General features: G+C 40.5%; 3 protein-coding genes across 10 annotated transcripts in view; all 3 read left to right on the forward strand.

Annotated features, from left to right (window-relative positions):
- The first annotated feature begins 1,231 nt into the window (after positions 1-1,231).
- On the forward strand, positions 1,232-11,145 carry LOC135340409 (TNF receptor-associated factor 3-like). Its single transcript, XM_064536756.1, has 6 exons — positions 1,232-1,508; positions 1,693-1,933; positions 2,134-4,443; positions 8,848-9,935; positions 10,000-10,160; positions 10,608-11,145. Exons 1-3 carry the CDS (start codon positions 1,351-1,353, stop codon positions 3,043-3,045), a joined length of 1,311 nt encoding a protein of 436 aa, XP_064392826.1. The 5' UTR covers positions 1,232-1,350; the 3' UTR covers positions 3,046-4,443; positions 8,848-9,935; positions 10,000-10,160; positions 10,608-11,145.
- LOC135340410 (TNF receptor-associated factor 3-like) overlaps positions 6,320-15,257 on the forward strand; it is a 32,058-nt gene continuing 23,120 nt past the window's right edge. Inside the window, exons 1-3 of one of the 2 annotated variants that reach the window (XM_064536757.1) lie at positions 6,320-6,625; positions 6,816-7,056; positions 7,220-8,247. In XM_064536757.1, the coding sequence (XP_064392827.1) occupies positions 6,468-6,625; positions 6,816-7,056; positions 7,220-8,122 (1,302 nt within the window). In that variant the 5' untranslated portion in view covers positions 6,320-6,467 and the 3' untranslated portion in view covers positions 8,123-8,247. Of the gene's footprint in view, positions 6,626-6,815; positions 7,057-7,219; positions 8,248-15,257 lie in introns of those variants that run through there. The other variant, XM_064536759.1, reaches the window with a different exon arrangement.
- LOC135340440 (SANT and BTB domain regulator of class switch recombination-like) lies at positions 11,233-14,721 on the forward strand. 7 transcript variants are annotated; one of them, XM_064536792.1, is made up of 7 exons: positions 11,233-11,391; positions 11,585-12,006; positions 12,119-12,193; positions 12,247-12,263; positions 12,441-12,588; positions 12,768-12,933; positions 13,547-14,721. In XM_064536792.1, exons 1-2 carry the CDS (start codon positions 11,242-11,244, stop codon positions 11,813-11,815), a joined length of 381 nt encoding a protein of 126 aa, XP_064392862.1. In that variant the 5' UTR covers positions 11,233-11,241; the 3' UTR covers positions 11,816-12,006; positions 12,119-12,193; positions 12,247-12,263; positions 12,441-12,588; positions 12,768-12,933; positions 13,547-14,721. The 7 variants fall into 4 exon arrangements, with proteins under 7 accessions (XP_064392862.1, XP_064392866.1, XP_064392864.1 ...); XM_064536794.1 differs by having other exon boundaries at positions 12,446-12,588; XM_064536793.1 differs by having other exon boundaries at positions 11,585-12,000.

A 15,257-nucleotide genomic window follows, 5' to 3' on the forward strand; every position in this document is an offset into this window, starting at 1 on the left:
ACTATACTTTGCTCACTTTTATTTGACAACAAAGCTTTAAAATTAAATCTGCTAAAATTACCTTGTTGTGTTGAGGCTACCATGCCCATGGAACAAACGCAGCGCTATCACATCCAGGTGATCAAACTCAGAATACACAGAATGACAGACAGACAGACAGACTGACCGACTACTATAACTCGAAACGTAAGCTGCGGCGCAGCTTTGGGTTAGGTTAATTAATAAGGTACTTTACCTGAAAGAGGCGGATAGTAGAGATAAGCATAAAAGTACTACTGTATGGGGACATTTTGTTGTCTCTAAAATACTGAGCAGCATAAAACTCACAGGTGTTGCATTGCCGAGAGCGTCACACTCCTTTATCAGTTGGTCAATCTTATTTTTTTGCTAATCTGTCCCCAGGGGCCGATTTGCTCTAGCCCCACTTGTTTTTTATCTGTTTGTGTGTGTGGGAGCCAGATCACACGTATAATTTATAAGCCACTCAGTAAATGTAAGGGAAAAATATAGTCATCAAAATGATGAAAAATGGGCACCGTATTCACCCAAATTACCGGGACACAAAAAAATAATTACGGCTTGCAGTGTCCCTTGGAATAGAGCAAGAAAAATTACCTTAAAGTCAAAGTGTCCCTTGTATTAGGGTGTCCCGTAATAATTAGAACGAATATTTCCCCATTTAAGGTACGTACGCGGCCTCGATTCCAGGCGCTAGGCCGAGGCTAGCTCTGCAGCTAAAATGTCTTTCGTGCAGTTTAGAAGCTATGTACGCGGGTTCCATGTCTACAAAGATGTGTGGAATCCACAAATAGGAGAACAGCTGTTGAAAAACAGGAAAATGGAAACCCAGAGGATAGTTATGCAGTTGGTGTATTCGCATGCTTTTTTTCGTAGATCGGGACGTCTAAAAATATTTACATTTCCTGTTGTTCCTTAAATATATATAGAGTGAAAAAAATTACGTAAGTTCAAAGTGTCCCTTAGAATAGAGTGTCCCGGTAATTCAGGTGAATACGTACATCATGAAAAACCATCAGGTTGATCTCCCCCTTTGATTAATATAGAGCATGTGATCAATTCATTAATGACCTTTTAACCCTGTCAAACCTCTTGGATACACGCTCAGCAAGCAGAGTCTGTCAAACAAGTTGTAACAGGAATAGAACACTATTCATACAGAACTAGAAAATCAACATTTTCTGAATTTCCCCAAAGTACAAAGTACAGTGTATTAAAGAGTGTTGTAGAAATGCCGGTCTAGTTCTAGAGGCCATTCTGACACTATAAATACAATGGAGCTCTACTTCAATCATTACTTAGCTTATTAAATCAAGGAAAATCAAGAGCAGAATGACTACCTACAGATTAGTTCGCAACCATGTCAAAGATCCAAATTTGTTTAATAAGTTTGAATGCCCTCTCTGTAACAATCTCTTACAGAATGCCGTACAGTCAGTGTGTGGTCACTGGCTGTGTGAGAGCTGTGCAGATGAGCTAATGGCAACTAGGTGAGTTGTAATGATAGCTAGTAGCTTATTGCCTGCTGTAGATAGACTCTTAACATTACCACATTGAAGTATAGCTCTAGATCTATATCTAATGCTAACTGAACACTAGCTATTGTGCAGCTACAATTAAATAATTTGTTCACAAGTTGTATGGTATTACTATACAACTGAATTTTTTCTACAGTTTCCCCAAGTGCCCGCGACCTGACTGCCAAGAAGACCTCAAATCAGACGGAGAACAGTGCTTCCCCGATCGCTATGTGAGGAAAGAGATTGCAAAGATGATTATTTTTTGCCCCCACAAAGACAACGGTTGCCAATGGGAGAACAAGATGGCAGACCTGGAGGCTCATCTGAAGACGTGTACATTCGCCTCTGATTTGACGTGTCCACTAGCTTCTCTAGGATGCCAACACAGACAAACAGTAAGTAGTCTGTATATACTGCATGCATGTAGTCTAGTATAAAGTATAGGCATAACAGCTAAAATGTCAGAGAGGATTGCAAACTCTTGTAACACACTCATATAGCATCTAACTATAATGTAATCTACTAAGGCTTAATTTTAAGACTGCAATTCCTTGTATCTATACTTGCTTCACTATACAACCTTATTAATTTACAGGGAACGAAAGAGGAACTACAGAAACACATTGCTGAGTTTAGAGTGGAACATCTACAGCTAATGACGGCTATTTTGAGTGTATTACGTCCACTACTACCATCAGCACTACTACCGTCAGCACTCAGCTCTGAGAGTACTAGCGTCACCGTGGTTGAGAGAGATGGAGCCCTTACTAGCAAAGGAAGCAAAACAAAACACTCAGAACTAAAACAGGATGACTATGGCTACCAAAGCAGAAGGATCTATAGTGATGAAGCAAGTACAACTTCTTTTGATAGTGTTACAAAAAAGGTCAAGCTTGAGCTGGACACGAGACTGACCACACAAATGAGAAAAAAAGATGAAGAGATTGATGTACTCGTAAAAAAAGTAACTAGTTTAGAGAGAGCAATGAAATCGAAACAAGCTGAGTACGAGGATAGAGACTTTCGATTATCACTGATAGAAAATAGTTCGTACGATGGCCAAATGATCTGGAAGATCCCACAGTTCAGTCAAAGAATGGCCGACGCACAATCAGGCAAGTACACATCAATCTTCAGCCTTCCGTTTTACACGGGGAGATACGGCTACAAGATGTGCCTCAGGCTATACATCCTAGGAGACGGTATCGGAAAGAACACTCACATGTCGCTGTTCTTTGTCATAATGAAGGGAGAGTTTGACAATATTCTGTCATGGCCTTTCATGAACAAAGTGACCTTCAAGCTGATCAACCAGACGGGGAATAGGGACATCATAGACAGCTTCAAACCTGACCCCATGAGCAGCTCTTTCTGCAAGCCAAAGTCGGACATGAACATTGCAAGTGGTTGTCCACGTTTTGTATCTCACACTGAACTAAAGAGCGGTGGATTTATAGTAGATGACACTCTGTTCATCAAATGCACAGTGGATTGTAGCAACTCATAACTAGGATCTTAACTTATCTATAGGACACAATTAAATCAATATCTTGTGTCCATCTTTTTTCCCGCATATTATCACCTGCATTGATTTATTGTTATTGTTTGCATTTACTATCACTTATTGCTCATTTTTCTACTTTTAAGCTAACATAATTTAATTTAAAAATTATTATGATTAGTTCCGGGAAGTTATCGTACTAGGAAATGCCCATTATATAGAAAATGTGTTATCAATACTATAATTATATTGAGACAAATTAATGTGTAGGGTTACCGTATAGCGGGTATATTTCGAGGGTGTAAATGTTTGCCATTTTCGCTGATTCAGCTTGTATCACGAATATTTATACCCACGAAGACTGCTATTTTGCGGAAACCTTTCTGCATATGAGTTCAGTACTTGAACCCAAATTCAGTAGCTGTGCTGGTATTACTGTGAATACCGTATAGCAGGTATGTTTCGAGGGTATAAACTTTCGCGGAATGACCGTTAGCCACTAAAAAAAATAAGTGTGATCATGCACTCACACAAATGCTGATGATAGGGCACCCACAAATGGAAGTTTTTCCCTCTGTTTCTTTGAAGCTCTGAGTAAAGTTCACTTTAACCTCAGCCTTAGGCAGTTCCTTCTTGAGTAGCTGCGTATCGTCTGTTGGTAAGTGGGGTCCTTTTCTGAGCTGATACGGTTGAGATTTTTCGTGTCTATTTTTCTTTTCGGTGGCTTTCCTTGGACTCAGTTTTTGAACAATCTGTGACTGTTTCTCTATTCCAGAAAATTCATAGTCTTCGTCTTGATCACCTGCTATTTGTGGCGGTGGTCTCACTCTCTGCATGGGTGCCAATTTTAGATTACTCAATAGAATTGTCTTGTAGACTACCGCATGTAGACCACTTGAATCGCCCCCACCAGGACATAAAGAGAATTAAGGACTGGAGCATCTAAATAAGTCACCAAACTCCAACAATTCATGGTTTTCGCTGATCAAGCATCTACATTCTGTATGACAACTTGCCCTCAATTGTTTTGTCCCAAAATATGTATAAACCTTTTTTAGATATTAAAAAAACAGTAAATTAAAGTGAAATATGTATCTAATTCCCTGATGCATTCACATTATAGCTAGATGTACAGAGATTAATATTGGGAATGTTGTATTTGCAGTGCACCAAAGCCTTTTCTAGGTATTGTTACATTGCACAAGATAATTATTCTCCTCTCTTAGTAATCTATGCATGGGATTACCTCATGACAAAAAATGGCAGATATGGCACCGTATAGGTGATCATGTGACTGTGTGTGCTGTGAACTCATTGACTGTGCAGGTTTCCCCCTCCTGTGGAATGGATTTGGGACAGTCGCAAGTCCCCAGAGATGGAATCAGGACATGCAAAGGGAAAGTGGTGAGTGCTCGTGCAAAGCAGCAAGGGCATATAAAAGAGAGAGGACATGCAACAGCTTGCAAGCAAAAGCTAAAAAGGTGACAGTAATATCTAGATGCTTGTGTATTATAGTACAGACTGAGTATATCCGGTTTGTGGCTTTGGTTTTTGCTCGCACGTAGGGTTGACAGTCAATTGCATGCCCTCTTACTTTTTATACGCCCTTGACAGAAGACTGAAGTAAACATTGGTTATTTCCAGTAGTATATATCAATTAGTTCGACCATTTCAAACCACAAGCATTCAAGAATCATATAGTTCAAACAGGTTCGAAATGGTCGAAGTACCCTAAATCCAAATAAAGAGTTGAATACATGCACAGACGGCACTGGCAGGGCCTACTTTAATTGATGTGTACTCCAAAATGTCTGACATTTCAATGACATTCCGGTGACAATTGCATCACTGCAATGAGTCTATATTGTTCTTTCCCTCCACCCCACCCTAATGTAAGAACAGCTAATAAACATACACTGCATGTAATTGAAACTTTTTTGATCTCAATCGCATGTTCATGGAACATATACATGTGGTGCTATTACTACTTTTATCTCCCTCTACATATACCCTATACACAGATGAGAGACGTCTGCATGGCTGCACTGGAGGCCCATGAGAGGCTGGTATGGCCGGAGGAATGTTCTCACGGCTAGAGTTCAGTTTAGAGCTCAGCAGGCGGCAAGGACTCTATACATGGACAACACTCCAGAAACATGTAAGTCTACTACCGCATGCATAAAGTAGTGTAGCAAGTATAATTCAATGCTATGAATGTTCTGTTTGTTGATTATTCTGTGCATGGGGGCCATTTTCACACTGCATTCTAAATTGTACATTCCATGCACTGTTTTACGTTTTACACGTGATTAGTATTGTACTGGCCATGCATGCATGCATGCATGCAGCAGAGTTCATGTCATGACGTTTTCCCTCTCTCTCTCCAGATCTCAGGGGTCCGTCGGGTAGAAGGCATGCACTTTTAATAAAGATAGATTGACTCAATTGATCTAGATTCCAACAAAAATTTGAGCAATTTTTTTTTCCGCACATTATAGCCAATGGTTGCCATTCTTTTTTAGTAGAAACGATGATTTAACCCTAACACATCCGTATGTGAATATTTATGTGACAATGAGCAAACTAGTTTTACTATAGTGATTGGGAATAGTACATGCATTGTTATCTATACAGTAATTACAAATAATCTTGAATCAACTCACGGGTGTTGCCCTGACGAGAGAGTCACACTCCTTTATCAGTCGACTCGATCTTTCTCCTCTTGCTAACCCATCCCCAAGAAGCAACTGACCGAGGGTGCTTTTTGCCACACTTCTCCCACCTCTACTTTAACTCTAGGAAAACTGACCCTCGAAATAAGAGTTATATTTAAAGTACCAACATCAATATTGCATTGAATTTCTAAGGGTGTGGTCCCTTGTGTATGCATGATCCCTGTTTGCATGGGTATGATTTTCTGATAGGATTTTCATTATCTGATACTTCCTTTTGTGAGGAGAGTATAGATTCCTTGTGTGTTTTTTGAGGGTCTCTTTCTGCACTGTCAGCATTTTTTGGGGTCGCAGTTTTGGTACAGCCCATCTAAATTTACACTGGCTAATTTGTCAGAGTAGTACACACTATACAGGGGGGGGGTTTGTAGGGTTAGGGTTGGTTATAGTGCTATAGTGCACTCCTGGGTTGAGGGGTTGATGGGTTAGGGTTATGGGTTAGGGTTAGGGTTAGGGGTTAGGGTTGATGACAAAATTTCCCAAAATTGGGGTGTAACCACGTGCAATCCCATGCCTAGGGAATGTCCCAAAGTTATTGATTAAGGTTGGGAATGGAATGTCCTAGCTAAATTTCATGAACATTTTTATATAAAAGTTTAGGCACATTACTATTGCACCAAACTCTAGAAAGAGTAGAGAATATAAACTAGACCAGACAAACAAGGTGGGATTGTATCAAGTTTTTATCAAAGTAGCATGGCAGGCTATAAAATTGTTTGCAACATAGTACAGAACTCAGATATGTTGGACAAGTATACTTGCCCTCACTGCCACCATCTCTGCAAGGATGCTGTACAGTCAGTGTGTGGTCACTGGCTGTGTGAGAGCTGTGCAGATGAGCTAATGGCAACTAGGTGAGTTGCAATGGCTTTAATATTTTACATAGATCTATATGCATGACTGTCTAGATATTAAAACAAAACACAGCTATATACTTAGCTCAGTATAATAACTGCACAGCTATAGTTGTTTATTGTTAATTATGTTGTATTACTACTATATAGATGGACTATACTTATTGTTACTCCACTGATACACATGCAGTTCCCCCAAGTGCCCGCGACCTGACTGCCAAGAAGACCTTAATTCAGATGGAGACCAGTGCTTCCCTGATCGGTTTGTGAGGAGAGAGATTGCAAGGATGATGGTCCTCTGCCCCTACAAGGAGAACGGTTGCCAATGGGAGGACAAGACGGTAGCATTGGAGGCTCATCTGAAGACGTGTACATTTGCCTCTGATTTGACGTGTCCACTAGCTCCACTAGGATGCCAACACAGCCAAACCGTAAGTATAGCTTATTAAGTGGGCATAACAACTAAGATGTTATAGAGGATTGGGCATGCATGCATCATATATAGCATCAAATGTTTGTATTAATGACGTTGCAATTCCTTGTATATATATACTTTGCTTCACTATACAACCTTCAAGTATTAATTATTCACAGGGAACAAAAGAGGAACTACAGAAGCACATTGCTGAGTGTGAAGTAGAGCATCTACAGCTAATGGCTACTATTTTGAGTGTATTACGCCCTCTACTACCGTCAGCCATCAGCTCTGAGAGGACTAGCGTGGTTGAGAGAGATGGAGCCCTTACTAGTAAAGGAAGCAAAACGAAACACTCATCACTAAAACACAATGACTATGGCTACCAAAGCAGAAATGCAAGGATTTATAGCGATGAGGCAAGTACAGCTGCTTTCGCTAGTGTTACCGAAACAGTCAAGCTTGAGCTGGACACAAAGCTGACCATACAAATGAGAAAAAAAGATGAAGAGATTGATATACTCGTAAAAAAAGTAACTAGTTTAGAGAGAGCAATAAAATCAAAACAAGCCGAGTACGAGGATAGAGACTTTCGATTATCACTGATAGAAAATAGTTCCCACGATGGCCAAATGATATGGAAAATCCCGCAGTTCAGTCAGAGAATGGCCGACGCACAATCAGGCAAGTACACATCAATCTTCAGCCTTCCGTTTCACACAGGGAGATACGGCTACAAGATGTGCCTCAGGCTATACATCCTAGGAGACGGTATTGGAAAGAACACTCACATGTCGCTCTTCTTTGTGATCATGAAGGGAGAATTTGACAACATTCTGCAATGGCCTTTCACGAATAAAGTGACTTTCAAAGTGATCAACCAGATGGGGAATAGGGACATCATTGACAGCTTCAAACCTGACCCCATGAGCAGCTCGTTCCGCAAGCCAAAATCTGACATGAACATTGCAAGTGGTTGTCCACGTTTTGTGACTCACACTGAACTAAAGAGTGGTGGTTTTATAGTAGAGGACACACTGTTCATCAAATCCACAGTGGACTGTAGCAACTCGATAATCTAGAAGCAATGAATCAACATTTTATCAATTTTTTTAATATTTTAACCGGCATTTACTATTTATCGTTATTGTTTAATTTTTCTGTTTTGACATGTTTTAATCTCTGAATAATTGTTATGATTAGTCAGTCATGGGAAGTTATCGTACCAGGGAATGCCCATAGCTATAGTCATCAATGCTATGATGGATACCAAGACAAGAGTAGATTATAACTTGAGAGTATCTATACTCTTGTGGCTACACAATTGCATTTGATCATATGTATGTAGGCTTATTCACACACACAGTATACATGTATACAGCTATAATATCCAGATACATGCACTCATGATCAATATAATTTCCTGAGTGCAAATTATTACATGCACAACATCAACACAGCTACTGAATATCATTAACAAAATTAATTATGTTTTGCATTACAACAGGTTGCATGGGTCAGAGGCATGGATCTCCATATATTTGGATACTGTTAGGCCCTGATAAATTATGCTTTTTTTCACCTTATTTTATTCTTGAATTCTTGAAAAATGTGCCCATTATTCTCAAAAAAATCCAATTATTTGACGGCGGGCTAACGCCCCCATGTTTTGTCCCTGAAATTTACCTGGGGAAGTTGGCACCTATGCCAACAGTGGGGCCAGTATACAGGTATTTACTGATATATAGAACAGTATTGTTTTTATCAGCTAACTAAATTTATTTTTTATTTTTATTTTTTAATTTAGACTCTCCTTCTAAAGTGATCAACATTCCTATTCGGTGGTACGTGCTGGAAATGTCACTAAAAGAAATGTCAAGTCGTCTGAACAGAAAAGTGTTGAGCAAGCAAGAGTGTCTGGAAGTCGCAAAGCAAATACATATCGAAGAAGATGCCCTTGTGGACGCTTTGAAATTATTTCACAAACAACACATTTTTCACTACTATGTCGACATCTTGCCTGACATTGTCTTCACTAGCCCTCAAGTTCTCCTGGACAAGCTGACAGAGTTGGTCAAGGAAGCATACAATAAAAGGATTAAATCAACAGCCACTACGTACTGGACAGGATCAACTTTCGAAAGGAAAATGGCAAAAATTTCAAAATAATGGAATCATAACACTAGAGTTTGTTGAAGATTTTTATAAGCACTACGTGAAAGGATTGTTTTCTCCACCCGATCTCCTCAAATTATTTATGAGACATCTCATTTTAACACCATTTTCGCCTACAAATTTCGAAATAGATTTCACATCACGTACGGCTCAGTACTTCATGCCCTCACTTTTGGATATGCTTCCACAAGACAAATTAATGGAATATCGTGTTGTGTCTGTTTTAGCGAGTCCGTTGTTAATTAGATTCCCTAATGATTGGCCACGTGCAGGAGTGTTTTATTGCCTTCAAGTTTATCTAATTCATCAGTTGGGTTGGAAGCTTCTGCTTATTAGGGGAAAGCCGAAACTAATTGCTCAGAATTGTGTACTGTTGTCTCCTCCTGACAGTAGTTGCCGGGTTACTCTGATCATACTCTTTTTCGATTGTTAAAGTACACGTGAATGGAAGAAAAAATGTTTGTTCCGCAATGTGTCCAATAATTCGCAATCAAATTGATACCGGAATACATGCTTCTTGTCAATTACTTCGATACAGTGAGGAGCAACTACAGTTAGCTTTCTTTTGTCCTTGTACACTTTCTTCTTTACCACATTCTGAGGAGGTTCCTCATTTCCATGCCGCAGAACTCTTGAAAGACGACAATCTAAGATGCACTTTTGACGAGAGTATCACATCAGAGGTCCAGTCTGAAGAAATGATCTGGTTCCAGAATACAGGTATGTAACTATTAGTGATTGCAACAATGTGTATTTGTGTTGTGTTATGTTCTTATACGTGCAGCACCGGCTACTGGGCACACTGTAGGATCATCTTCTCACCCAGTGGGCACAGTTTTTCAACAGCTGATGGACCAATATCAGCTTAGTACTACTGCCCAAGCCCATGAGCTGAAAAAAGAAGATGCTGTGTCTTCATCGCCACTCAACTGTGCCTCTGCAACTGTAAGCATGCAGTAAACAAAATGTAGCATGAAATGTAAATATCAACAATATCCCTCGACAAACGAGCTGGAAGCGAGGGTATGAAAAAATGTTTGTGATCTTTGATCTTTTGGACCGAAACACAAGTACCTTTAACTATGGTGTGTTTTCAGACTTAGAAGTTAGCATTATGTGTTATTAACTAACGACTTGAGTCGTTTAACCTCTGCTACACACTACAAGAATCTTTGCAAAATCAACAACAACGTTGATGGTAGTCGGCATAAAATTTGTCAAAATATGAGTGTGGTTGAGCATTCCTTATAATTAGTTGACCAATATATGCGATTCCAAATGATGTAGGGAACACTCATGCAGCCCCTCAATGTTCTTTGTTCTTGTGTTGATTATAATTATACATGTGGTGTTTAATTGTGATTGTATTATCTGAAGTTTCATTCAATACAGGAAATTCCCAACACATCTGTTGGAGAGGGATCACTTCGAGGGATGTCCGTGGCACGAGGGCAGGAACACACTACTGAATAAGCAGCTCTGTCACATGCCACAGAAGTAGATGCCCTACTATCAAGCAATGGATTGACGTGCAAAGACGGGAATAGGGAGTGCAGAGATAAACATATTTTCGAAATTTCACTGCAGCTGGAACAATGGGAGCTAGTAGCAACGCGGCTGGGATTAACGCCAGCTGAAATTGAAGCCATCGAATATAATAATCGGACTATAGAAATGATGAGATATAACACTCTTAAAAAATGGAAATCTAAGGCTCTACTCAGTGGAGCAGCTACTTATCGAATTCTACTACAAGCATTGTTGGATTGTGGCTGCAATGACCAAGCAAAGCGAGTGTGCTCACTACTCAAGGAATCACTAGAACGTCAACATAAAATTCTTAAAATAGAGAATTAGACCCCAAAACATTATTATATGTGTGTGTTTATTTTTATCATAACCCACATACTCGTTAATATAATAAGGAAAAGGTCAGCTATTGTAAAAGTCAAAAACTGTAACAAAAAAGCATTGCAAATAGTGGGAGGGGCTACCTTGCAAAAGCCATTCCCAATTAAATCGGAGAATGGGCTACCCAAGAAGCGGTCCAGCCTCTAGAGCAGTAGCTCTAGACCTCATGCTGAGGACCTGTATGAACTCTGCTGACTTCCACACCTCCAACCCCAGGATCTGGGACAACATAGCCAAGCTAGTGCCAGGAACCACTCCACAACAGGTACTTAGTACAGTAGCTGCATTGCTATTGTATTTCAAGAAGTGCATTCTATTCATTTAGAGGTATTTTAGCTGTGAACAATTGTTTGCACCTAGAGTTATTTCAGTTGTAGCTAGATCTAAGATAGTATATGCTCAAAGAAATATTGCTTTAGAGCTAGAGTGTATGCATGTATGTAATGTTCACACTGTAGTGTGCTCAGAGGTGGGAAGAGCTTCGACTGACCAACAGTACAGTGGCTGGTGATCTCTCAGGACTGACTGCTACCGGTCGACCCATCTCAAGCCACGGTCGGAAGCAAATCAGCAAACTAGTCCGCTCCATGCTCAAACAGACATGCCCACAACTCTGTACAAGACCACACCCAGCATTCGACCTCTCGGCCACCCAGTGTGTTATCAGAATGCTCCAAGAGTTTCACTGAGAGCAGTCCCAGTAGTCCCCTTACGGGGGTCACTGAGAGAAATGGGGAATTTCGTGGCCAATTTCTGTCAGACGATGCTGAATGGTACCAACAGTGCAGCTGTACTGAGAGGAGGTGGGCAGAGGAGTGGTGTGAGGGAGGAGGAGGAAGAGACTGCCAAGGAATCTGCTGGAAATGCCGTAAATGTATGGGTATGTCAATGAAATGGTCGGCACAAGTATAATGATATACATGTACATACAATGTAGGAAACTGTGTACTCTCATATTTATATTCATTAACTTTTTTACTGGATCTCTTCAGGCCTACATCAGCTCAAATATCAGCTAAAGGATCAGCCACGACTATTGACAGTGGAGGCAGCTCAACCACCATCAAGTGAGCATAAAGTATTAATTGTTCATCACCTGACTTGCTCAATCTCCCCATAGGACCACCACCTCTGTGGGTGAGCATGGACCTAACATGGTCATCCACGTTTGATGACGCAAAGAAACATAAGCTCCATGCATTCTATCTACTCATGCAGTTTTATAATTAATTTACAGTAGTGCTATATGTACACATGCATGCATTACCCACATCCTGAAAAGCTCACATTATCCTCCCTCCCACTTCTTTGCAGTGAAGAAGGACTTTGTGTGCCCCCGTGAGATCCTAGTGAGGGAGATGCACTACTTTGCCGAGTACCTCTCCTCTTCTGACACACAGCTCTGGGATGAGGTGGACATCAGTGTACACTGTGACGTGCCTGTGTTCGACTGGCTCATGAGGTGAGGGCTGGAGTCAAAGTATTACTAGTACATGCGAAGGTTGGATCTCTCTCTATGCACTACTTATGGCAATAGTGTTACATAGGTCAAGCTTACGATCGATGGTAGATTTTAAGTGCAACTAGCTATTTTACTACAAGTTTAGCAAAAATAGTAAGGTATTTCTTCTCCTCTCTTAGTATGGGACTCTTAGACAGAAGAACTCATGACAAGACATGGCGCCGTCAGTAGTCATTGTGACTGTGTCTAGTGTGTGTGAACCCATTGACTGTGCAAGTTGCCCCCTCTCGTGAAATGGATTTAGACAGTCGCAAGTCCCAGAGATGGAATCAGAACATGCAAGTGGTGAGTGCTCGTGCACAGCAGTATACATTTGTTATTTCCAGTATATACTCATCGATTAGTTTGACCATTTTAAACCGGCCACTTACCGAAGGCTCTGCTGGTTTGGGTGGAAGCAGCCATTTGTTGTAGGCGTGCTTGTGTACTTGTGTGGCCTCTGGAGTCACTTAATGCTAGCTTTATTGTTTATATAGCTGTATATATAATGAACAATAATACGTACTTCTATCTTGTTCTGAGACTACATGTAAGAGATTATCTGTTAATGGCTCCCAATACATATACTCTGTCAAATACGTGAAAAACAATAGCAAGTGCTGGGATGGGTTGAAGTTGAGGCTGATTGGCTCCACCTTGAAGAATCATGTAGTTCGAGCGGCAGATTCGAAATAGTCGAACTACCCTAAATCCAAATAAGAAGTTGAACAACCAGAACATGTGCAGAGGACACATTTTTGATAGAGCATAACTTTTAGTTTAGGCTTTTTAAGTTACCCACCCCTCCTAATGCTGCTGTAAACACTGCATGTATTTGGAACTACTATCACATCAAGCATATTTCAGTAAAACGTATGCTATATTACTGTTCTCTTCACCCCACCCCATGCATCCACAGATGAGAAACGTCTGGCTGCACTGGAAGCCCACTTTTTTCAGAGGCTGACCTCCTCTAACAGCCAAGAGGCTGGTATGGCCGGGGGAATGTTCTCACGGCTAGAGGCTCAGTTCAGAGCTTAGCAGGCGGCAAGGATTCTACATCAGGAATAGCACTTCAAAAAAGTAAGAGTTTCTATAGGCTTCTAGTCATGTTTTCTTTCGTGGGTTTGCAAAATATAAATGCTTAGTCCTTGAGTTATGCTTAGTTTTGCTTTCCTTAAATGCCATTGCAGCCTTTTCAGAAAAGTGCGTACGCAGTGTTGCTACTCTACTTAGTTAGCTCTGCACTAGAATGCTATAGCTATTGATAGCTGCAAGAGTGAGAATATAGCTGCAAGGCTCTGCTGATGCAGCCATTAATTTTAACTTTGGCATCGATCCTTTTTAACAACAATCGTGGTCGATCACCCACTCAATAAAATTTTGTATAATTGTCGTTTCTCTATAGTCAGATTGCGTTAGAATCAATCTCAGAGCATGTAACAACAAATATTTGCGGTGGGGGGTATTTAGGTGCGCCGCCAGTGCGCTTCGCACACTGGTAACTTGTTGCATCCATTCATCAAGCACCCCCCTCTCTCAATTCCTGACTACACCCCTGCATGTGTAGGGCTACTTCTACACGGTATGGTTTTCCTGTGCATAGATACAGGCCATTTCTGTTCCATAACATTAGAAAAACATACTGGCAACTGTATTTGTACCACTGAAAATTGTCCATGTAGAATCATTTATGTGTGAAAATGAATCGGAATATGCACTGATGTGATAAATAGATGTAACGAAAAAAGTTGGTGTTTGTTGCACTTTAGCATTTTCTACCAGACCCCTGAGATCTGGAGAGATTGGCATAAAGTTTGCGGCCAGTATGACACTACTATACCATAAGTGAATAAGCCATTTTGAACAAATTGGCTTGTGCTTTAATTTAGCGTCTCAGGCGTGGCTACTATATAATTATGTCAATGACGTTGCGTCCACCGCTTAGCTTTAATATTGGTGATATTCGAAAAGTATGCCAAATCGCCAAATTTTCCCGTTATACGCAGTATATAGATATACGTATCCTAATGAACTCTTGGTATATAACTCAAGTACGTGTATATTTGTACATTAGAACATGCCGATGTAGCTTGTAAGAAGTAATCCCTACAACACATATTGTAGGGATTACTTCTTACAAGCTACATATTGGTTCCTTGTACAATACATGCTACTAATAGGTACCAAAATGTAGATCAACATAGGAACCATGTACTCCACAAGGAATAATTTGGGAATGTGTACATCCTAGATTCTCCCATATAAAAGAGTGTATCTGAACGCTATAGCTGTCAGTTGAAATTGAAAGCAGTACTGAGCATGAAAATTCCTGTGGTAGTATTGATTGTGGCCATATTGGTAGCCACCTTTTCCGTTCCAGATGTGGATGCTGCTGACTGCAATCAGAGGTCTTGTACCAGAGCATGTCAAAGGGGAACTAGATCAATTCAAGTGAGTACATGCAGTAGTAATGAAAGGTGAATCATGTTCATACAAATACTGCATGTATACAGGCATTTTGTCGAAGAATCCCTGTAAGAGTTCCACAAGTGAGAGCCGCATGCTGGGCTGTGCAGCTTGCTGGGCCTACCGCCTGCAAAGGATTTTGCTACTGGTATTGTGACTGA

This window comes from Halichondria panicea, chromosome 8 (assembly GCF_963675165.1).
Source record: "Halichondria panicea chromosome 8, odHalPani1.1, whole genome shotgun sequence".
Taxonomy (NCBI): Eukaryota; Metazoa; Porifera; class Demospongiae; order Suberitida; family Halichondriidae; genus Halichondria; species Halichondria panicea.